This window comes from Thalassophryne amazonica, chromosome 3 (assembly GCF_902500255.1).
Source record: "Thalassophryne amazonica chromosome 3, fThaAma1.1, whole genome shotgun sequence".
NCBI lineage: Eukaryota > Metazoa > Chordata > Actinopteri > Batrachoidiformes > Batrachoididae > Thalassophryne > Thalassophryne amazonica.
Window position 1 is genome coordinate 70,517,175 of NC_047105.1, and position 23,493 is coordinate 70,540,667.

The 23,493-nt window shown below is 40.7% G+C and overlaps 1 protein-coding gene and 1 long non-coding RNA gene across 4 annotated transcripts in view; both read left to right on the forward strand.

Annotated features, from left to right (window-relative positions):
• Positions 1–3,642: 3,642 nt before the first annotated feature.
• Positions 3,643–10,008, forward strand: LOC117508046. Its single transcript, XR_004559965.1, has 3 exons — positions 3,643–3,653; positions 5,099–5,105; positions 9,929–10,008. It is a non-coding gene; the product is annotated as an uncharacterized LOC117508046 (long non-coding RNA).
• Positions 10,009–12,243: 2,235 nt separating this feature from the next.
• The window catches only part of os9 (OS9 endoplasmic reticulum lectin), a 43,804-nt gene continuing 32,554 nt past the window's right edge, over positions 12,244–23,493 (forward strand). For all 3 annotated transcript variants that reach the window (XM_034166683.1, XM_034166685.1, XM_034166684.1), the window contains exons 1-2: positions 12,244–12,421; positions 12,738–12,920. In XM_034166683.1, the coding sequence (XP_034022574.1) occupies positions 12,275–12,421; positions 12,738–12,920 (330 nt within the window). In that variant the 5' untranslated portion in view covers positions 12,244–12,274. The remainder of the gene's footprint in view (positions 12,422–12,737; positions 12,921–23,493) is intronic.

Consider the following 23,493-nt stretch of genomic DNA (forward strand, 5'->3'; position numbering starts at 1 on the left):
CGTGCGCATGCGTGAGTTTTTCCACGCCTGTCGGTGACGTCATTCGCCTGTGAGCACTCCTTGTGGGAGGAGTCGTCCAGCCCCTCGTCGGAATTCCTTTGTCTGAGAAGTTGCTGAGAGACTGGCGCTTTGTTTGATCAAAATTTTTTCTAAACCTGTGAGACACATCGAAGTGGACATGGTTCGAAAAATTAAGCTGGTCTTCAGTGAAAATTTTAACAGCTGATGAGAGATTTTGAGGTGATTCTGTCGCTTTAAGGACTTTTCACGGTGCGAGACGTCGCGCAGCGCTCTCAGGCGGCGTCATCAGCCTGTTTCAAGCTTAAAACCTCCACATTTCAGGCTCTATTGATCCAGGACATCGTGAGAGAACATAGAAGTTTCAGAAGAAGTCGGTTTCAGCATTTTATCCAGATATTCCACTGTTAAAGGAGATTTTTTTAATGAAAGACGTGCGGGTGGATTGCAGTGTCGGCTCGCAGCCGCCGCGATGCTCCGCCACAGGAAAAACACCTCTGTTGGAAGCCTTGAGGACAAGTTGGAACATCTCCAGCTGATAAACAATTTCTCATATACTCACTCCACTGAAAGCCATCAAAAGCCAACTGGATTTTAACAAATGGTTATCAACACGGAGGTGTTTTTCCTGTGCCGCCGCGCCGCGTCGGCTGCGTCCCGACGCGCGGACCCGTCCGCACGTCTTTCATTAAAAAAATCTCCTTTAACAGTGGAATATCCGGATAAAATGCTGAAACCGACTTCTTCTGAAACGTCTCTGTTCTCTCACGACGTCCTGGATCAATAGAGCCTGAAATGTGGAGGTTTTAAGCTTGAAACAGGCTGATGACGCTGCCTGAGAGCATTGCGCGACGTCTCGCACCGTGAAAAGTCCTTAAAGCGACAGAATCACCTCAAAATCTCTCATCAGCTGTTAAAATTTTCACTGAAAACCAGCTTAATTTTTCGAACCATGTCCACTTCGATGTGTCTCACAGGTTTAGAAAAAATTTTGATCAAACAAAGCGCCAGTCTCTCAGCAACTTCTCAGACAAAGGAATTCCGACGAGGGGCTGGACAACTCCTCCCACAAGGAGTGCTCACAGGCGAATGACGTCACCGACAGGCATGGAAAAACTCACGCATGCGCACGAGGGTTCAAGCATGTCTGACGTAAAAACATATGAATGAAATCCATATAGTTTTTGAAAAAAATAAAAAGGACCTATACTTTACGGACAGCCCTCCTATGTCTCAAAAATCGAAAATGCACAACAAAACAAATGAGGAACGAATGGGAGGAAACTGGAGTCAACGTCTGTGACCGAACTGTAAGAAACCGCCTAAAGGAAATGGGATTTACATACAGAAAAGCTAAACGAAAGCCATCATTAACACCTAAACAGAAAAAAACAAGGTTACAATGGGCTAAGGAAAAGCAGTCGTGGACTGTGAATGACTGGATGAAAGTCATATTCAGTGATGAATCTCGAATCTGCATTGGGCAAGGTGATGATGCTGGAACTTTTGTTTGGTGCCGTTCCAATGAGATTTATAAAGATGACTGACTGCCTGAAGAGAACATGTAAATTTCCACAGTCATTGATGATATGGGGCTGCATGTCAGGTAAAGGCACTGGGGAGATGGCTGTCATTACATCATCAATAAATGCACAAGTTTACATTGATATTTTGGACACTTTTCTTATCCCATCAATTGAAAGGATGTTTGGGGATGATGAAATCATTTTTCAAGATGATAATGCATCTTGCCATAGAGCAAAAACTGTGAAAACATTCCTTGCAAAAAGACACATAGGGTCAATGTCATGGCCTGCAAATAGTTCGGATCTTAATCAATTGAAAATCTTTGGTGGAAGTTGAAGAAAATGGTCCATGACAAGGCTCCAACCTGCAAAGCTGATCTGGCAACAGCAATCAGAGAAAGTTGGAGCCAGATTGATGAAGAGTACTGTTTGTCACTCATTAAGTCCATGCCTCAGAGACTGCAAGCTGTTATAAAAGCCAGAGGTGGTGCAACAAAATACTAGTGATGTGTTGGAGTGTTCTTTTGTTTTTCATGATTCCATAATTTTTTCCTCAGAATTGAGTGATTCCATATTTTTTTCCCTCTGCTTGGTCTAAAAAAGTAACCGTTACTGACTACCACAATTTTTTTTCCTGATTTCTTATAGTGTTTCTTAAAGCCAGAAAGTTGCCATTTGAAATGACTTTAGTTTTGTGTCATGTCTGTGATCTGCTTTTTTTTCTACAAAATTAAACAACTGAATGAACATCCTCAGAGGCCGGTGATTCCATAATTTTTGCCAGGGGTTGTATTTGTTAATTAGAGACGACGAAGAAGAGGAGGAAAATGTTTCCACAAACAGCGGGAGAAGAAGAAAACTTGAAGGGTGGAAATGAGAGTGGGGAATGTTGGTAGTATGACTGGTAAAGGGAGAGAGCTGGCTGATATGATGGAGACGAGAATGGTAGACATATTGTGCGTGCAAGAGACCAAGTGGAAGGGAAGTAAGAGCAGGAGCATCGGCGGTGGGTACAAGTTGTTGTACCATGGTGAGGACAGGAAGAGAAATGGTGTTGGGGTCATTTTAAAGGAAGAGTATGTTAAAAGTGTGTTGGAGGTTAAGCGAGTGTCTGACAGGGTGATGAGTGTGAAGTTGGAAATTGAAGGGGTGATGATGAATATCATCAATGCATATGCCCCACAGGTAGGTTGTGAGATGAAGGAGAAAGAAGATTTCTGGAGTGTGTTAGATGAAGTGGTCGAGAGTGTGCCCAAGCATGAAAGAGTGGTGATAGGAGCGGACTTCAGTGGGCATGTTGGTGAAGGGAACAGAGGTGATGAGGAAGTAATGGGTAGATACGGTATCAAGGATAGGAATGGGGAAGGACAGATGGTAGTTGATTTTGCAAAAAGGATGGAAATGAATGTGGTGAATACCTACTTTAAGAAAAGGGAGGAGCACAGGGTAACATAAGAGTGGAGGAAGGTGCACACAGGTGGACTACATTCTTTATAGGAGATGCAAGCTAAAAGAAATCAGAGACTGTAAGGTGGTGGCAGGAGAGAGTGTCACTAGACACCATAGGATGGTTGTTTGTAGGATGACTTTATAGGTAAAGAAGAAGAAGAGAGTGAGAGCTCAACAAAGGATCAGATGGTGGAAGCTGAAGGAGGAAGACTGTTGTGTGAAATTTAGCGAGCAGGTGTGAGAAACACTGGTTGGAGGGGAAGCAATTTTGGACAACTGGAAAAGTCCTGCAGATGTGGTGAGGGAGACAGGTAGAACAGTACTGGGTATGACATCTGGACAGTGGAAGGAAGACAATGACTTGGTGGAATGAAGAGGTCCAGGAAAGCATAAGGAGAAAGAGGTTGGCGAAAAAGTTTTGGGATAGTCGGAGAGATGAAGAAAGTTGAAAGGAGTACAAGGAGATGCGGAGTAAGGCGAAAAGAGAAGTGGCAAAAGCAAAGGAAAAGGCAGTTTGCGAGCTGTACAAGAAGTTGAATAGTAAGGAAGGAGAAAAGGACTTGTACTGATTAGCCAGCCAAAGGGACAGAGCTGGAAAGGATGTGCAGCAGGTTAGGGTGGTAAAAGATGCACATGGTAATGTGCTGACAAGTGAGGAGTGTGTGCTGAGAAGGTGGAGGGAATATTTTGAAGAGCTGATGAATAAAGAAAATGAGCGAGAGAAAAGGCTGGATGATGTGGTGAGAGTAAATCAGGAAGTACAAGAGATTAGCAAGGAAGAAGTGAGGGCTGCTATGAAGAGGATGAAGAGTGGAAAGGCAGTTGGTCCAGATGACATTCCAGTGGAGGCATGAAAATGTCTAGAGAGATGGCAGTAGAGTTTCTAACCAGATTGTTTAATAAAATCTTGGAAAGTGAGAGGATGCCTGAGGAGTGGAGATGAAGTGTGCTGGTTCCTATTTTCAAGAACAAGGGTGATGTGCAGAGCTGCAGTAACTACAGAGGCATAAAGCTGATCAGCCACAGCATGAAGTTATGGGAAAGAGTAGTAGAAGCTAGGCTTAGAAAACAGGTGAAGATCTGTGAGCAGCAATATGGTTTCATCCCGAGAAAGAGCACTACGGATGCAATGTTTGCTCTGAGAATACTGTTGGAGAAGTACAGAGAAGGAGAGAAAGAGCTACATTGTGTGTTTGTGGACTTAGAAAAAGCTTATGATAGGGTGCCAAGAGAAGAGCTGTGGTATTGTATGAGGAAGTCTGGAGTGGCAGAGAAGTATGTTAGGGTAGTGCAGTTGGAATGACAGACTCATTCAAGGTGGAGGTGGGATTACACCAAGGATCAGCTCTGAGTCCTTTCTTGTTTGCAGTGGTGATGGACAGGTTGATAGAGTCCATGGGGACAGGAGTCCCCATGGACTATGATGTTTGCAGATGACATTGTGATCTGTAGTGAGAGTAGAGAGCAAGTTGAGTCTAGTCTGGAGAGGTGGAGATATGCTTTGGAGAGAAGGGGAATGAAAGTCAGTAGAAGCAAGACTGAGTACATGTGTGTGAATGGGAGGGAGCCCAGTGGAATAGTGCAGTTACAAGGAGTAGAATTGGTGAAAGTAGATGAGTTTAAATATTTGGGGTCAACTGTTCAAAGTAATGGAGTATAGTAAAGAGGTGAAGAAGAGTGTGCAGGCAGGGTGGAGTGGGTGGAGAAAGGTGGCAGGAGTGATTTGTGACCGAAGAATATCAGCAAGAGTGAAGAGGAAAGTTTACAAAACAGTAGTGAGACCAGCTATGTTGTATGGTTTAGAGACGGTGGCACTAACAAAAAGGCAGGAGGCAGAGCTGGAGGTGGCAGAGCTGAAGATGTTGAGATTCTCTTTGGACTGACAAGAATGGACAAGATTAGGAATGAACATATCAGAGGGACCAGCTTAGGTGGGACGGTTTGGAGACAAAGTCAGAGAGGCGAGATTGAGATGGTTTGGACATGTGCAGAGGAGGGACCCAGGGTATATAGGGAGAAGGATGCTGAGGATTGAGCCACCAGGCAGGAGGAGAAGAGGGAGGCCAAAGAGGAGGTTCATGGATGTGCTGAGAGAGGACATGCAGGTGGTTGGTGTGACAGAGGAAGATATAGAGGACAGGGTGAGATGGAAACAGTTGATCTGCTGTGGTGACCCCTAATGGGAACAGCCGAAAGACAAAGAAGAAGATCAAGAGGAAAATAACGTGCTATTTTGACAAATTATTAAAATATCAAACAAGGGATTTTCCGAGACTTTAAGCCAGACATCTATTCAGAAAAAAAATGCAATCGGCAGATAACAGACAGACAGACAGACAGACAGATAGATAGATAGATAGATAGATAGATAGTGTTGGATGGAATGTGACGCATGTCCAAATGTCCTCAGTCCACTTTTATGTTACAAACTGGATTTGGCCTGACTGCTTTATGTGCAGCCATGACGCATGCAAAAAAATGTCATCTTTTGTGTACAGTTTAAACTGATCAAACCAAGGGCTTCCCATCTGTCTGGGACAAACCTTGGTGCCATGAAATGTTCTATTATTTGCTTATCACGCTGACACAAACACATTCAATTTAATTTTCAATTTCAATTTAATTTCAATTGAAAATGAAACACAAACACATTCATCACAAAGTTTTGATATGACACATACCCTTGAACATACTTTTGCAACCAATCACACAGCTCCACTTATCCACCTGGCAGGGCAAGACCCACCCACCTGGGGGCAGGCTGAGTGCAGTCTTAAGAAGCAGTCTAGCCCTAATGTCAGGGCTCTTGTTCACAGCAGTGCATGTGACGTTCTGCTTCACGATCCCAGCGCTGTCGTAGTTGACTGTTCATCAGTGTAGGCATCTTTTTTTAATACAGCATCTGGTTTTTAAGTCCATCTCCTGTCAGTCTTTGAGTTTGCTCACCACATAAAACTACCAGGAGAGGTTCAGCAGGCAGGAAAAAACCCTACAATAGATAGAAAGACTCAAACCATTCCAAACTGCTAACATCATTAGTCAAAATAATAAACGCTATCACCTTGTACAACCCCAATTCCAATTAAGTTGGGATGTTGTGTGAAATGTAAATAAAAACAGAATGCAATGATTTGCAAATCCTCTTCAACCTATATTCAAATGAATACACCATAAAGACAAGATATTTAATGTTCAAACTGATAAGCTTTATTGTTTTTGTGCAAATATTTGCTCATTTTGAAATGATGCCTGCAACACGTTTAAAAAAACCTGGGACAGTGGTAACAAAATGCTCAAAGAACACCTATTTGGAACATTCCACAGGTGAAGAGGTTAATTGGAAACAGGTGAGTGTCATGATTGGGTATAAAAGGAGCATCCCCAAAAAGCTCAGCCATTCACAAGCAAAGATGGGGTAAGGATCAACACTTTGTGAACAACTGCATGAAAAAGTAGTCAAACAGTTTAAGAACAATGTTTCTCAATGTTCAATTGCAAGGAATTTAGGGATTCCATCATCTACAGTCCATAATATAATCAGAAGATTCAGAGAATCTGGACAACTTTCTACGTGTAAGTGGCAAGGCCACAAATCAACACTGAATGCCCGTGACCTTCGATCCCTCAGGCAGCACTGCATTAAAAACCGACATCATTGTGTAAAGAATCTTATCGCGTGGTCTCAGGAGCACTTCAGAAAACCATTGTCAGTTAACTGGCTTTTGAACTTTGCACTGGTAACAATCTGGATGGTCTTCTTTGTCTTTTGGTCCGGGGACACAACATCCATGATTTCCAAAAACAATTTGAAATATGGACTCATCAGACAACAGCACTTTTCCACTTTGCGTCTGTCCATTTAAAATGAGCTCGGGCCCAGAGAAGGCGGCGGCGTTTCTGGATGTTGTTGATGTATGGCTTTCACTTTGCATGATAGAGTTTTAACTTGCACTTGTAGATGTAGATCATCATATTCTACTCGACAGGCTGGAGAATCATTTTGGGATTACTGGGGATGCCCTTGCGTGGTTGATGTCATACCTGACCAGTCATTCTCACTGTGTTTTGTACAATAACAATACCTCTAACCTTAGTGACATGAAATTTGCGGTTCCACAGGGGTCCGTCTTAGGCCCCCTGCTTTTTTTCCCTTTATATAGCACCCCTTGGGCACATACTGCCGCATTTTGGGATTACCTTTCACTGCTATGCTGATGATACACAGTTACACGTGCCGATAACTGCTGGTAATCTCATCCACATAAAATCCTTAGCAGATTATCTTGCATCAGTGAGAACCTGGATGTCTAGCAACTTCCTACTTTTAAACTCTGATAAGAATGAAATGATGGTTCTTGGTCCAGGGAGACATTGGCATCAATTTGACCAGCTAACGCTTACCCTAGGCTCATGCGTCATACATCACACTGACAAAGTGAGGAACCTTGGGGTAATTTTTGATCCTACGTTGTCCTTTGACCTCCACATTAGAGATATTACGAGACTGCTTTCTTCCACCTGCAAAAGTTAGTGAAAATTCATCCCATCCTGTCTATAGCTGATGCTGAGACCCTGATTCATGTCTTTGTCTTTTCTAGATTGGACTACTGCAATGTTCTATTTTCTGGTTTACCGTAGTCCAGCATTAGGGCTCTCCAATTGGTTCAAAATGCTGCTGTCAGACTTTTGACACAAAGCAGAAAGTTCGACCACATTACACCCATTTTGGCATCTCTTCACTGGCTTCCTGTCCTTCTGAGATCAGATTTTAAGGTTTGCTAGTAGCCTATAAAATTGATCAGGGACTGGCACCTCCCTGCTTAGCTGAACTAATTAAACCCTACGTACCAGCCTGGGCTTTGCGTTCTCGTGGTGCAGGACTACTTTGTGTCCCTCGGGTGAATAAAACATCTGCAGATCACAGAGCTTTCTCTTATCGTGCCCCTGTTCTCAGGAACAATCTCCCATACGTCAATAAAACAGTCACATTCTGTGGAGACTTTCAAGTCCAGACTTAAGACGCACTTATTTTCCCTTTTGTATGGCTAGCATACTGGCATAGTATGTTGTTATGCTTTTTACTCTTTTAAATTAATTTTATTAGGAAATGGAGTGGAACAAGGGTGATGTGCAGAGCTGCAGTAACTACAGAGGCATAAAGCTGATCAGCCACAGCATGAAGTTATGGGAAAGAGTAGTAGAAGCTAGGCTTAGAAAACAGGTGAAGATCTGTGAGCAGCAATATGGTTTCATGTCGAGAAAGAGCACTACAGATGCAATGTTTGCTCTGAGAATACTGTTGGAAAAGTACAGAGAAGGACAGAGTTACATTGTGTGTTTGTGGACTTAGAAAAAGCTTATGATAGGGTGCCAAGAGAAGAGTTGTGGCATTGTATGAGGAAGTCTGGAGTGGCAGAGAAGTACGTTAGGGTAGTGCAGGACATGTACAAGAATAGTGTGACAGTGGTGAGATGCGCAGTTGGAATGACAGACTCATTCAAGGTGGAGGTGGGATTACACCAAGGATCAGCTCTGAGTCCTTTCTTGTTTGCAGTGGTGATGGACAGGTTGATAGAGTCCATGGGGACTCCTGTCCCCATGGACTATGATGGAGTCCATGGGGACAGGAGTCCCCATGGACTATGATGTTTGCAGATGACATTGTGATCTGTAGTGAGAGTAGAGAGCAAGTTGAGTCTAGTCTGGAGAAGTGGAGATATGCTTTGGAGAGAAGGGGAATGAAAGTCAGTAGAAGCAAGACTGAGTACATGTGTGTGAATGAGAGGGAGCCCAGTGGAATAGTGCAGTTACAAGGAGTAGAAGTGGTGAAAGTAGACGAGTTTAAATATTTGGGGTCAACTGTTCAAAGTAATGGAGAGTGTGGTAGAGAGGTGAAGAAGAGAGTGCAGGCAGGGTGGAGTGGGTGGAGAAAGGTGGCAGGAGTGATTTGTGACCGAAGAATATCAGCAAGAGTGAAGGGGAAAGTTTACAAAACAGTAGTGAGACCAGCTATGTTGAATGGTTTAGAGACAGTGGCACTAACAAAAAGGCAGGAGGCAGAGCTGGAGGTGGCAGAGCTGAAGATGTTGAGATTCTCTTTGGGAGTGACAAGAATGGACAAGATTAGGAATGAACATATCAGAGGGACAGCTCAGGTGGGACGGTTTGGAGACAAAGTCAGAGAGGCGAGATTGAGATGGTTTGGACATGTGCAGAGGAGGGACCCAGGGTATATAGGGAGAAGGATGCTGAGGATGGAGCCACCAGGCAGGAGGAGAAGAGGGAGACCAAAGAGGAGGTTCATGGATGTACTGAGAGAGGACATGCAGGTGGTTAGTGTGACAGAGGAAGATACAGAGGACAGGGTGAGATGGAAACGATTGATCTGCTGTGGCGACCCCTAACAGGACCAGCCGAAAGACGAAGAAGAAGAAGAAGAAGGAAATGGAGCGGGCCACGGCCTCAACTTTATCTAAATTCTGGGTCTTCTAGTGAAGCTTAGGGCTCGTGGCTGGCGAGCACCTTAGTATTTCTCTGTTTTTCTTGTTCCTTAATGCTGACAAATTATATTGTATTTATTGTCTTTCTGATGCCTGATTCAGTTTTTTTTTCTCTCCGTTTGAGGTGCAGCTCCATCCAGAGATGGGAGTGGTGTCTGTTTCTGTACCCCTCCCCTCCTGTGCACGGCAACATTTCCTGTATATTCGTTTTGTGAATTGTTTTGTAATTTATGTCGTAGCATGGCCCAAGCAGAGGGTCACCCCTTTGAGTCTGGTCTGCTTGAGGTTTCTTCCTCAGAGGGAGTTTTTCCTTACCGTAGTCGCCTGTGTACTTGCTCTGGGGATTGGTAAAGTTAGACCTTACTTGTGTGAAGGGCCTTGAGGCAACTTTGTTGTGATTTGGCGCTATATGAATGAAAATAAATTGAAATTGAGGAAAAGATGCACAACCAACAGGAATGACCACAGCCTTGACAAGAATGTCAAGCAAAGCAGATTCAAGAACTTGGGGGAGCTGCACAAGCTGAGGCTGGAATCAGTGCATCAAGACACCTCATGCACAAACGTGTCCAGGACATGGGTTACAAGTGTCACAATCCTTGTGTCAAAGCACTACTGACCAGAGACAATGTCAGAAAGGACTAAGGAGAAAAAGAATTAGACTGTTGCACAGTGGTTCAAAGTCCTCTTCGGATGAATAAAAGTTTGCACTAATTTAGAGATTAGGTTCCAGAGTCTGGAGGAAGAGTGAAAAGAGACAGAATCCAAGTTGCTTGAGGTCCAATGTGATGTTTCCACAGTCACTGATGTTTTGGAGAGCCATGCCATCTGCTGGTATTGGTCCACTATCAAGTCCAAAGTCAACACAGCCACCTACCAGGAGATTTTAGAGCACTTCTTGCTTCCATCTGCTGACACGCTTTATGGAGATACTGATTTACTTTTCCAGCAGGACTTGACACATCTACCCACAGTAAAACTTCTAGTAACAGCTTATTTGCTCTCACTGTATTTATATGCAGTGAGTTTAGGATATAACACATTTTCACTGTCTGCAATACCCGACAAAAATCAATTTTCACAATATGAGCATTGTAATTTTTTGAGATGCACCTGTATATTAAATGAAATGAAGCTGTCCACAAAAAAACGAAATATCTTAGGTTAATATTGTCTGCAATGAAACAAGTCAAAGCAGATGTCAGTCCCAACTTTTTTCTGATTTAGGGTTGCAATATTGCAAACATTTATCACAGTCATATCAACTGTGTCTAAAGTGTTTACCCCCTATATGTCATGTTGTGGTACAGGCACAACACACTGAATTTGACAGTTACACATATACTGCATACACCAATTAATTTCCATGCACAATGTCCACAGACCATGCAATATGGTCTTCAAGCAGAAACCTCTCCAATAGCAACGCTTACTTACTCTTACATATAATTAAATCCTATGCTGCTTAAACTGATACAATGAAATGAATTTACCTGAACTTTTTTGAAGCTGACAAAAACAAAATACCTGTGTTGCCACTGTAAACACAGGCTATGTTTTGGGTGAGACAACATGGCTGACAGTCACTTCAATGACAGCAACTCAGCACAGTCCAATCCAATATGCAGAATGTCTTTTCCCAGATAGATCTCTTTCAGTGCAGCTTCTTGTTCTGACTTTAACACGAAGTTAACACCCAAGTCTTTCATCGCCAACTGTAAATGGTAATCAAACATTCAAATCGATTCTTTTTGAACTCTTCCGCATCAAACTCCATCGTGTCAATGTTTACATTGCTCTCAAACTTTAAATATTTATTACGGCCACTCTTAAAACTTCAGTTATCTTTATAATTTTATTACTGGTAAATTTTAAAATTACTTTAGATGAGATATACTAATTATCTCAGGAATATATCACAGTTATTTGGGAACTACGTTTTGCGCAGGAATTCATCAAGCACGTCGGCCACGGGCGCGTACTAACACAAACGAGAGCGTCCACTTTTAGCTTGTCATAAGCTAAGCTAGTAGCGAGTGGCGCTAGCTCGTGGTTGGGTGTATTAAAATGCCAAGACTCCCTGTGGTTTTTGGTTATCGTGATTATAATGTCTCATCTTAGATCTAGTAATAAATACGAAAAGCTAAAATCTGGCGTAGTATTTTGATTTGATATGTCATAATTCTGAGTTTTTATAGTTTGGAAATATAATATTTCGAATTTGGATTATATTTTAAATGTTATATAGAAATAGACAAATGCGAATATTTAGAGCTATATCTCATAAATTGTATTTAATTTCGACTATGATTTTATTATCCCCACTTTTGTATTTACGTATGCGCAATGCATTCACTGGATAAAAAAAATATTAAACAGTTTATCGTAATTACGACATCAAAATCGATCTCGTAATCAATCGTAATCTCCGTACTAAAAAAATTATTTTGCTGTTTGTAGAAAATAGCATTATGGCCTAAGAGAAAATAAAACGCATGATCATAAATTAATCAAATTCGTAATGGGAACATGTAACTTGTCAGCTGATACACCAGTTTGTGATTTCAACATGATCGAGCACACAGTCCGCCCCCTTTTTTTGTAACGGTGTAGTAATCTAACATATCCCAAAACAAGAATTCAGTTAATTGACACAAATGATAACCAATAGTAACAACCTACTTTTCACATTCTCCAATCCGCTGCCACCATGTCAGTCCTTTTTTTTTTATATATATATATAATTTCCCCTCTCTCGCTCTTACACAGACTGAATCGGTCATGGCTACTTTAATACGGTGGTTAAAGAAATTGTACGTTTTCTTGTTCATATGTCCTCTTTGTGTTTCGGCTTTCTTGAATTTGGAAGAGCTGAATGAGATGAAATATGGAATTGTAATTCTTCCAGATCCAGTCATCTTGGGGCAGGTGGGTGTTTTCTAAAGCTAAAGTTAAGCTAGCTGTTTAGCTAGCCATGTTAATAACTGCTACGGTTACTTGGCAAGAACGTTTTTTGGGTTTAACTTCTATAGCAAGGGGTGTTTTTCTTAAAGAATAGTTACTCTTTGACCTGGCCAAGAATATTTTTGTTAAAATGTACAAGTTGGAAACTCAGGTGATCACTGTCGCAGCAAAACCACAGTTCCCTCTGACTGTGTGCGTGTATTAAAAAATCAGCAGGGTTTTTGTGTTTGTTTGTTTTTCTATTTAAAGAAAGATTGTGCTTGTCTTTGCGTAATTTCAGACCAAAATCGAGGAGGTTATGATGGTCTCCAGCAAATACAAACAGCTGTATGAGTGTCGCCTTCCAGCCCAGGCTGTTCGCTTTCATCAGGATCCTCCTTCGGAGCCTGACTCCCTTGGATACACTGGACCTGACATCCCAGACCTTCTCAGTCCAATGCATAGTGCTGCATGCCTGGTCAAGGTTGGTTCACTACTTGTGTCACAGGTCTTGCGAAGTACTGTTAAGGTAGTAAAAAAGTGCAGAAAAAAAGATTAGTACCAAATTAAAGTTCAGAATCTGAGGATTAAAAAATGTAAAAAAAAAAAAAATAAATAAATAAAATTTTTGATGAGGGATTCTCAAGAAATTGCATTTTGAAAATTATGCTTATTTTCATCCAAATAATGCGGTTTTGAGGTTTTCGCAAAGGCACAGTATTGTAAATGTTGGACCAAAATAGCATTTAAGACATGAAAGTGGATGCTTAGTGTAAATATTCTTGTTTTTGACTTGATTTAGTTCAGAGGAGTTACATACCTCCTTAAGCTTATCTACCACATCAAGGTACCAATCACAGACAGGTTTTTTTTGTTGTTTTAAATATTTCATATATGGTATTAATTCTGAAATATGAAAAGAAACAAGAACAAACATCTAACAGCTAATGAAAAATCATAGAATACAAGAAAATTCTGACATATAGGCTACAAAACTCACTGGTGTCATGAGTTGTAGGTCACAACACACTTGTGCAGTTGACTAGCATAGTCGTTATTACTCATGGCTCTTTTGTAGCTGCTTCCAATCCAGAGAATATCAAAGTCTAAATGCACTGTCTCAGAAGCCTGCTCTGACCAGTATCCTAGTCCTCTAGACTTTTGGCGTTTGAGGAATTGTGGGACATGCACAAGGACTGTATGAACCTTTGGTGTGACACTCAAGCCAAGTTCCAAGAAGGCCTCAGCAAACCTCTTGACATGAACCTGGAAATCTGCACTGAATGTCATCCCAAAGCAAGCTTTTATGACCATGTTGAAGGATACAAAAGCATCCAGGACTGATGCTCCAACAGTTAAAGCTCCTGCCTCATGAAGAATCTGTTCAAGGCTGTCAGTATTGGACAACAAAGTCCTGGTTGCCATTGAACGGTCCTCCATAGTGGACTGATCTGGCCAGTCCCAGGGAAGCTGCCCAATCTTTTGCTGTGATGGAACTTCCCTTGCTCTTGAGTCTTCCATCAAGACAATCATAAAGATTGTTGACAACACCTAGTACTAGGTGCAGTTCCATCGGTGGCACCAAGTCAAGCACCAAAGCAGAGTCATCCTCAAGATCACATAGGGGCATTTGCTCACAGCTGTAAAAATGAGCCGAACTTAGCTTAGTCTTGCCCCTGTGATTAGCTGCTGCAGCTTCATACATGCCTGCATGCGCTCTGATGGAGCCAAGAGTTCGAAGTCTACCACCTTCAAGTAGAAGGTCTGGTCTGGCAAAGTCTGATTTCGGCAGCTCACACCAAGGGCATGGATATGTCGAAGCAGCTGTTCCCAATCCCAAGAATACGTTTGCCAGTTTCATATCAAATGCATAAGAGTCATTGGTATCTTCTGATCTCAAGGCTGTGTGCAGTTCAAGAAGATCCAACAGAGACTTGAGATTACTGTAGCTCTCACTAGCCTCCTCAACCATGGTCACAATCATGAGCTTACGGACCCCTGAGTCTTTAAACTTTTCAGAGCAAGCTCCTGCTGCATAGGACCACTTGGTCTTTTGGCTAGCTGGGCTGGACAACTCATCGTCTGGTCTCTCAAGGTTGAGACAACCCTCCGCCATCAATGCCAACCTTGACAAAATATCTGGTCAGGGGATGGTAACCTCTAATTTGGCGGAGATGGACAATAAGACCAATAAGGTTGTTACAATAGACAACAGTTCTATTGACCTTTCTGCCTCCAGCCCTCTCCTCCTTTAATGAGGAATCCATTTCACATGTCCCCAAACTGAAATACTGCTCTAGAGACTTGTCTACTGCTCTGAGTGTGTCCATAGCTCCAGGTTCAAAGAAATCTCACCCTTTCCAAGGTCGAATAATCTTCGCAGTTTGCTCAGTTTGCTTCTGTGACATATTGTTCAAAGTCATCAAATGTTGGAGCTCTGAAGCTGGAACACTTTCATCCTGAAAAAGGGATTTTCTGGCTCGGGATGGACCAGGTATGGGGATATTTGTTGGCAAGCCGCTTGTGGCAAGCTTAATGGAGGAAGAGTCTTTAGGCGCAGCATCTATTTTTTGCCTAATGAGAGCAGAAGCAGCCATTTCTGCACCTCTTGGATCTTGAAGCATGACATCTTGCAGATTCTCCCTCCTATCAGAAATACCACAAGGTTGTGGATGTTGGATTCCTTTGCCAATCGCCTGCCTACAGCGTTAGCAGATTTTGCGTGGCTTAGGTGTGGCTAACCTTTTAGGACCTGGCAAAGGTGGCCTTCCAACAGGAAAAGGCCCTTGCTTGGTTTTGCCACCAAATTTATGGCCTTCTTGACCAGGATTCGCTCTAGCAATCATGCAAATACTGCATGGACAACCTGCAAATCTTTAAGTTCAGTGACTCCTCCAAACGTTCTTGTCAGGACTGGAAAGTTCAAAGTTGAAAAATCAACTGGATCATCCAGAACAGCAGGCTTTCCCTTGTCTATATCCAAGAGGATGTTTCTGCAGCGGGTACAGATGCCATTTGGCAACTTTTGATCACTTGGATCAAAATCTTCCATGAAATATTTTTGTACTCTGTTAAGAACAATGCCAATGATAGCAGTCATGGATGAGCCTTTCTTAAAGCAGACAAGGCAAACAAAAGATCTATTGACATCATGAGTTTTTGCTGGAGGCATGTTGAGTTCAGCTAAAGTCACTATTTATCTCACCTTCACAAAAAAAGAACTAATTGCTTTTGAAAGAGCTGATAATTTCTTTTTGGATATACCAAATGCTTTTGAAACAGTTGCTCACAGCCCTAAAATCATAATTTTCATGCTTTAAATGCTCTTTGATTCCAAAATTTGCAATACTGCGCTTTTGCAAAGACCTCAAAATCACATTATTTAGGTGAAAATAAGCATAATTTTCAAAATGCAATTTCTTGAGAATCCCTCATCAAACAAATTATTGTTTTACATTTTTTTGATCCTCAGACAATGAACTTTAATTTGGCACATATCTTTTCTTCTGCACTTTTTTACTACCTTAACAGTACTTCGCAAGACCTGTGGTGTGCAATAAATTTTTGCACTTCTTAAATTGGGGTTTGGAGGTGGAGATGGCTTTAAAACAGTTTTTAAACTCCTTTACTATTACTATTTTTCTCTCCTTGCCCCTGAGGGTACATTGTTTTCCTCTCTAAGATCATCTGGAGCTTTAGTAGAGAAGCTTGAATCTTCGACTGGACTGGGTTGCTTGACGCGAGGATGTTTCCCTTCAAATCGCAAAGCGAAGCGAAACGTCCTCGCGTCAAGCAACCCAGTCCAGTCGAAGATTCAAGCTTCTCTTCTATGGAAACCACCTAGACAACTGAGAGCCCACACAGAATCATCTGGAGCTGTACCCATAGTCCACACTTTGTCACAGATTCTTTGCAGATGATAGACACAGCTATAGTTTGAGTGTTTATTGCATCTGATAGACATGGCTATAGTTTGAGTGTTTATTGCGTCTGTCAGTTAACAGAGGTGGTGGAGATTATGTACTTTACCAACCTGTCTGTCTGAGGCAAACTTGTGCTTACCCTCTAACATCAGTTAGTGTCCTTCCAGTTTCTTGATGTATCATGCCTGTAGGAAATGCTGTTAAATGTCTGACAGCAGATTCAAAAAGTTAGACTACACACGGTGTGATAACTCAATTTGTCAAGATGCTACTAATTTGTATGGTAATCGCTATGTGAAAATAGGACTAGATTTTAATACTGGCCTGGTGAACTGATTGATGATTACAAACTTCAAACATCAAACCATATTTCTTTTTCATGTTTCCTAATGCAGCCATGGCCTGTGATGGTCTAAAAATCTTCATTTTTTCAGACTAGGTTTTTTTTTTTTGGAGGCGGGGGGGCCACTGTTGAGTTGTGTGATTGATTTTAGAGCTAAACATTTGTATTGGCCCACCCCACTTGCTCAGTGTATGTTCTGTCTTCTGTTCAGTGGTGGGTAGCAACATTCTGCAAATAACGCACATGAACCAGCACATTTCATGTTTCTTCTTAAAATCTGCATTCATACATGAACTCAAGTAATTTTTTTTGAGACAGTAATCCACTTTTTACTCAGGTACATAGGCATTACAAGCAGACTGCTCCAAATTGGGTGGAGAGAGCATGCTTCACCTCCACAGGTGCTGAAGCACATGGCGTGGATGAAAAGAAGCACCACTTGTTTTTGGACTGATAATAAAACCCCCTGTCCACATATGTCCCGTTAGGTTGTGGTTAACTTTCTGATAGAAAAACTGAAAAACAACAAAATCATGTGATAATCACCAACTCTGCTGCAATCCACCTGCAAGCATGGTCATCCTGCAGTGCACCGGCCACCATCGGGAGTGTCATGATGATTGGGAACAAAATTTTGGACTGTTCAAAATGACAACGTCAATAGAAATCATCGGAAACCCAACCGGGTCACCGGCAAGTTGGCACAACTTAAAGGACATGACACACCGAAATCACAACAATTAAGATTTAGGGTGTTAGTGATCATCTGATGAGCCTTCGGCCTTACTTTGTGCACTTTCATGACTGGTTTCAAAGTATGCGCCATTCGCAGCAAACCGCTACGGAGACTTCTAAAAACAAAGTACTCGTGCGTTTCCGACAGCGATGAAGTGACTATTAGAAGCGTCCCAGTGCATGCTTGAATGGAATGTAGCCATTAACTTTAAGAACTAAGGCACAGATTAGTTCCTAAAGTTTACATAAGTGTGATGTCGTGTTATGATGACTTGTTTTAAAGTGACAGCTGTTCATTTTGATGCAGTCACAGCAGCCCTGAGAAGGCTTAGTGCACCTGCATGGCTATTAGTCATAAACGCAGCCTGTTAAAATGTATTACTCAGCCCAGTCTCACGTTTTTTTTTGTTTTTTTTTGTGCTCCCATCACAAAATGAGTCAAATTTTTGTGATGTTTTTTTTTTTTTTTTTTACTCACTATTACTAACCCTACTCCTACCCCCAACCCTAACCTTAACCATAACCTAATCCTACTCCTTCCCCCCACCCTAATCATAACCAACCCTGACCCCCCCGCTTCACTTTTAATTTTGTGCAGCCATCATGGAATGACTTAGAATGAATTTGTGCTGCCGTGACGAAAATGAGGCGCTTTTCATCACAATATCACGACCCAATAGATTAATGTATATTTTGGGCTGCTGAATCACGACTTGCCGTGAGACCAGGTTGGTATTACAATCAATCAATCAATCAATTTTTTTATATAGCGCCAAATCACAACAAACAGTTGCCCCAAGGCGCTTTATATTGTAAGGCAAGGCCATACAATAATTATGTAAAACCCCAACGGTCAAAACGACCCCCTGTGAGCAAGCACTTGGCTACAGTGGGAAGGAAAAACTCCCTTTTAACAGGAAGAAACCTCCAGCAGAACCAGGCTCAGGGAGGGGCAGTCTTCTGCTGGGACTGGTTGGGGCTGAGGGAGAGAACCAGGAAAAAGACATGCTGTGGAGGGGAGCAGAGATCGATCACTAATGATTAAATGCAGAGTGGTGCATACAGAGCAAAAAGAGAAAGAAACAGTGCATCATGGGAACCCCCCAGCAGTCTACGTCTATAGCAGCATAACTAAGGGATGGTTCAGGGTCACCTGATCCAGCCCTAACTATAAGCTTTAGCAAAAAGGAAAGTTTTAAGCCTAATCTTAAAAGTAGAGAGGGTGTCTGTCTCCCTGATCTGAATTGGGAGCTGGTTCCACAGGAGAGGAGCCTGAAAGCTGAAGGCTCTGCCTCCCATTCTACTTTTACAAACCCTAGGAACTACAAGTAAGCCTGCAGTCTGAGAGCGAAGCGCTCTATTGGGGTGATATGGTACTACGAGGTCCCTAAGATAAGATGGGACCTGATTATTCAAAACCTTATAAGTAAGAAGAAGAATTTTAAATTCTATTCTAGAATTAACAGGAAGCCAATGAAGAGAGGCCAATATGGGTGAGATATGCTCTCTCCTTCTAGTCCCCGTCAGTACTCTAGCTGCAGCATTTTGAATTAACTGAAGGCTTTTTAGGGAACTTTTAGGACAACCTGATAATAATGAATTACAATAGTCCAGCCTAGAGGAAATAAATGCATGAATTAGTTTTTCAGCATCACTCTGAGACAAGACCTTTCTGATTTTAGAGATATTGCGTAAATGCAAAAAAGCAGTCCTACATATTTTAATATGCGCTTTGAATGACATATCCTGATCAAAAATGACTCCAAGATTTCTCACAGTATTACTAGAGGTCAGGGTAATGCCATCCACAGTAAGGATCTGGTTAGACACCATGTTTCTAAGATTCTAAGACAAATGCTGTGTGTGTAATGCATTTAGGTGAAATTTAAGACTTGAAGTACTCCGCTGATTTAAAAAAAAAAAAAAAAAAAAAAAAAAAAACTGCGTTAAAGTGCGATTAAAAAAAATTGTTGCCATTAATTAATTAAAGTGATGTGATATATATATGTATGTATATGTATGTGTGTGTATGTATATGTATGTATGTGTGTATGTATGTATATATATATATACACACACAGGGTTGGGAGGGTTACTTTAAAAATGTATTCCAATACAGTTACTAGTTACCTGTTGAAAAATGTAGTCAGTAATGTAATCCAAGTACCATAATATTAAAGTAATGTAATTTGATTACTTTCAATTACTTCTGGATTACTCCAATATCAAATATGCTAATACAGACAAAATAAACTAAATATAAATAGTCTTCACCACATAGTACAGTTTATTAAGCAAAAATAAAACTGTTTCTGTTACATGTTATGCTCTGTTTTACTTCACATTATGAATTAAGAGGACCCACAAATATAGTTTTAAACACACCCAGTGTTCACCTGCTAAATTTTCAACAAAAAATGCCAAACAAATGAAGGATAATGAAAACTCAGGTGGTGTGCAGATGAATTTGTAATTAAAAGTGGCTTGCAGAACAATATACAAAACAAAAAGTGTACTACTTGTTCAGTAAACATAAAATTATCTTACTTTAGTCTTTCACATGGCATTCGCACCATGTTTAACATATCAGTCCACTTAATGAACTTTCAAAATAAGAACAACAGCATAATGAAAACCATTAGGTAAATACAGTCAGTAAGCTGGCGTGGTCGCCATTTTAATTCCGGGCAAGGTAGTGATTTGTGTGCATAGAAGTTCAAGAAACAGGTGGAATATGCCGGAAAGCTGCGCATGTTGGCAAAGCCACAAACGGAGGAACAAGGGAGACACTATTTCCTTCCATAACTAAGTGGTTTTGGTTCTTCTTGTCACTTTGTCCGTGATATTTAGATGATAAACAGCTGTATGTTTCCTGCCGTACCTGTGTCGCCCGATGACATGGACCATTAACTCTTCACTTATATCTAGTTGATATTTTCCACTGCTAGACCAATGTCTAGTTAAAATACTTGTTGTTAGTGATTAAAATTGTTCGACAAGACTGGGGATTTTTTTTTTTTTTTTAAATTTGCACCTTTAAAGTAATGAGATTATATAAACCCCGCACTGTGCCGCTCACAGTCACACCCACACATAGAGATGTGTACCCACACCACTGACTTCATCAATGAAACTCGGTCAAAAAAGGATAATTGTGTAAAAATAACAACCCTGGCAAAAATTATGGAATCACCGGCCTCAGAGGATGTTCATTCAGTTGTTTAATTTTGTAGAAAAAAAGCAGATCACAGACATGACACAAAACTAAAGTCATTTCAAATGGCAACTTTCTGGCTTTAAGAAACACTATAAGAAATCAAGAAAAAAGATTGTGGCAGTCAGTAACGGTTACTTTTTTTTAGACCAAGCAGAGGAAAAAAATATGGAATCACCCTGTAAATTTTCATCCACAAATTAACACCTGCATCAAATCAGATCTGCTCATTGACATTGACCCTATGCCATGACATTGACCCTATGTGTCTTTTTGCAAGGAATGTTTTTGCTCTATGGCAAGATGCATTATCATCTTGAAAAATGATTTCATCATCCCCAAACATCCTTTCAATTTGACCAAAATATCAACATAAACTTGTGCATTTATTGATGATGTAATGACAGCCATCTCCCCAGTGCCTTTACCTGACATGCAGCTCCATATCATCAATGACTGTGGAAATTTACATGTTCTCTTCAGGCAGTCATCTTTATAAATCTCATTGGAAAGGCACCAAACAAAAGTTCCAGCATCATCACCTTGCCCAGTGCAGATTCGAGATTCATCACTGAATATGACTTTCATCCAGTCATCCACAGTCCACAATTGCTTTTCCTTAGCCCATTGTAACCTTGTTTTTTTCTGTTTAGGTGTTAATGATGGCTTTCGTTTAGCTTTTCTGTATGTAAATCCCATTTCTTTTAGGCGGTTTCTTACAGTTCGGTCACAGACGTTGACTCCAGTTTTCTCCCATTCGTTCCTCATTTGTTTTGTTGTGCATTTTCGATTTTTGAGAAATATTACTTTAAGCTTTCTGTCTTGACGCTTTGATGTCTTCCTTGGTCTACCAGTATGTTTGCCTTTAACAACCTTCCCATGTTGTTTGTATTTGGTCCAGAGTTTAGACACAGCTGACTGTGAACAACCAACATCTTTTGCAACATTGCGTGATGATTTACTCTCTTTTAAGAGTTTGATAATCCTCTCCTTTGTTTCAATTGACATCTCTCGTGTTGGAGCCATGATTCATGTCAGTCCACTTGGTGCAACAGCTCTCCAAGGTGTGTTCACTCCTTTTTAGATGCAGACTAACGAGCAGATCTGATATGATGCAGGTGTTAGTTTTGGGGATGAAAATTTACAGGGTGATTCCATAATTTTTTCCTCAGAATTGAGTGATTCCATATTTTTTTCCTCTGCTTGGTCTAAAAAAGTAACCGTTACTGACTGCCACAATCTTTTTTTCTTGATTTCTTATAGTGTTTCTTAAAGCCAGAAAGTTGCCATTTGAAATTACTTTAGTTTTGTGTCATGTCTGTGATCTGCTTTTTTTTCTACAAAATTAAACAACTGAATGAACATCCTCCGAGGCGGGTGATTCCATAATTTTTGCCAGGGGTTGTATAATATATAAATATATATATATAAATGTATTATAATGGTTTTAGGAGCTGCGCTGCGCTGAACGCAGCAGCTGCTGCAGCAGGACGCCTCAGCTCAGCAGCTTGAACAGCGCAGATCCGTGTAACTTTCAACACTAATGTTTGAGAATGTGTGTGTGTTAGAGTAAGTTTAATACTTTCCTGACATAATTTAATGTAATTTAATTTTACTGGCTCGATATCCAGGTCAAAATGGCATTTTAACACGTATTTTGCGAGCATTTTTCTGAGTGTGTTCAGTCGCGGATCTCCATTGAAAATGCATTAACATCCGTGTACTTCAATATTTTGCCGGTTAGGAGACGTCATGTCGCTGTCCATGAAGGGATGTTTTCCTTTCAAAAAAAAAAAAAATTATATACAGATAATATCATAAAATGCATTAAAATTGTAATCCTGCTAACTAATCCCCATTTTTACTAAATATACCTGTAATCTGAATGTCTTTTTTTCTGTAACTGTAGCGGAATACAGTTACCTTTTTTGTATCCTAATTCCGTAACGCCATTACATATATTCCGTTACCCCCCCCAAGCCTATATGTATGTGTGTGTGTGTGTGTGTGTGTGTGTGTGTGTGTATATATATATATATATATATATATATATATATATGTGTGTGTGTATATATATATATATATATATGAGAGAGAGGTTATTTCACAGAAACTGACCAAAGCCTAGCTGAACTGTCAGTGGATGACAATGCACTATGAAGCAAACTTTCTTTTGTGAGATTTCTGTGGTTAACAGGCACATAGTGTGTCCCTTTCCCACACTGCCATGTGAAAGAAATATGAAACACGTATTTCATTGAAAACATGAAATTCATATAAACACAAACGTTATTTCCTTGGAATAACAACTTACAAATAACAAAATGACAATCCAATAACACGATAAATTCAGCAGGCATAAGAGGATGGAAGTACTAATGGTAGAAAACGAAATATGCCATAACCCTTCTGTCAGCCTTTTTTAGATAAAGAAATATAATCAAAACAAAGGGTAACAGGAATGAAAACCTAGTCGTAGTACTGACCTATGTCAGTGCTGTGACTTGTCATTACTGTTACCAGTACATTACAGTTAAATACGACACCTAAACAGAAACAACTTTTATTCATAGAATACGGTACCACACACCCTATATTTCCTAATATTTCAGTGATTTTGTTCAACCTTCAACTCAAACATTGCAACAAGTACCGAAGCATGAGGGCTTCAACAATTTTGCTTAATTGGAGTTTCACCAATTCAGAGTTAAAACATCACCATCAAAAAGTTTGAGAAAATTACAACCCCAATTCCAAGTTGGGAGTTGTGTGAAATGTAAATAAAAACAGAACACAATGATGTGCTAATCCTTTTCAACCTATATTCAGTTGAATTCAAGTT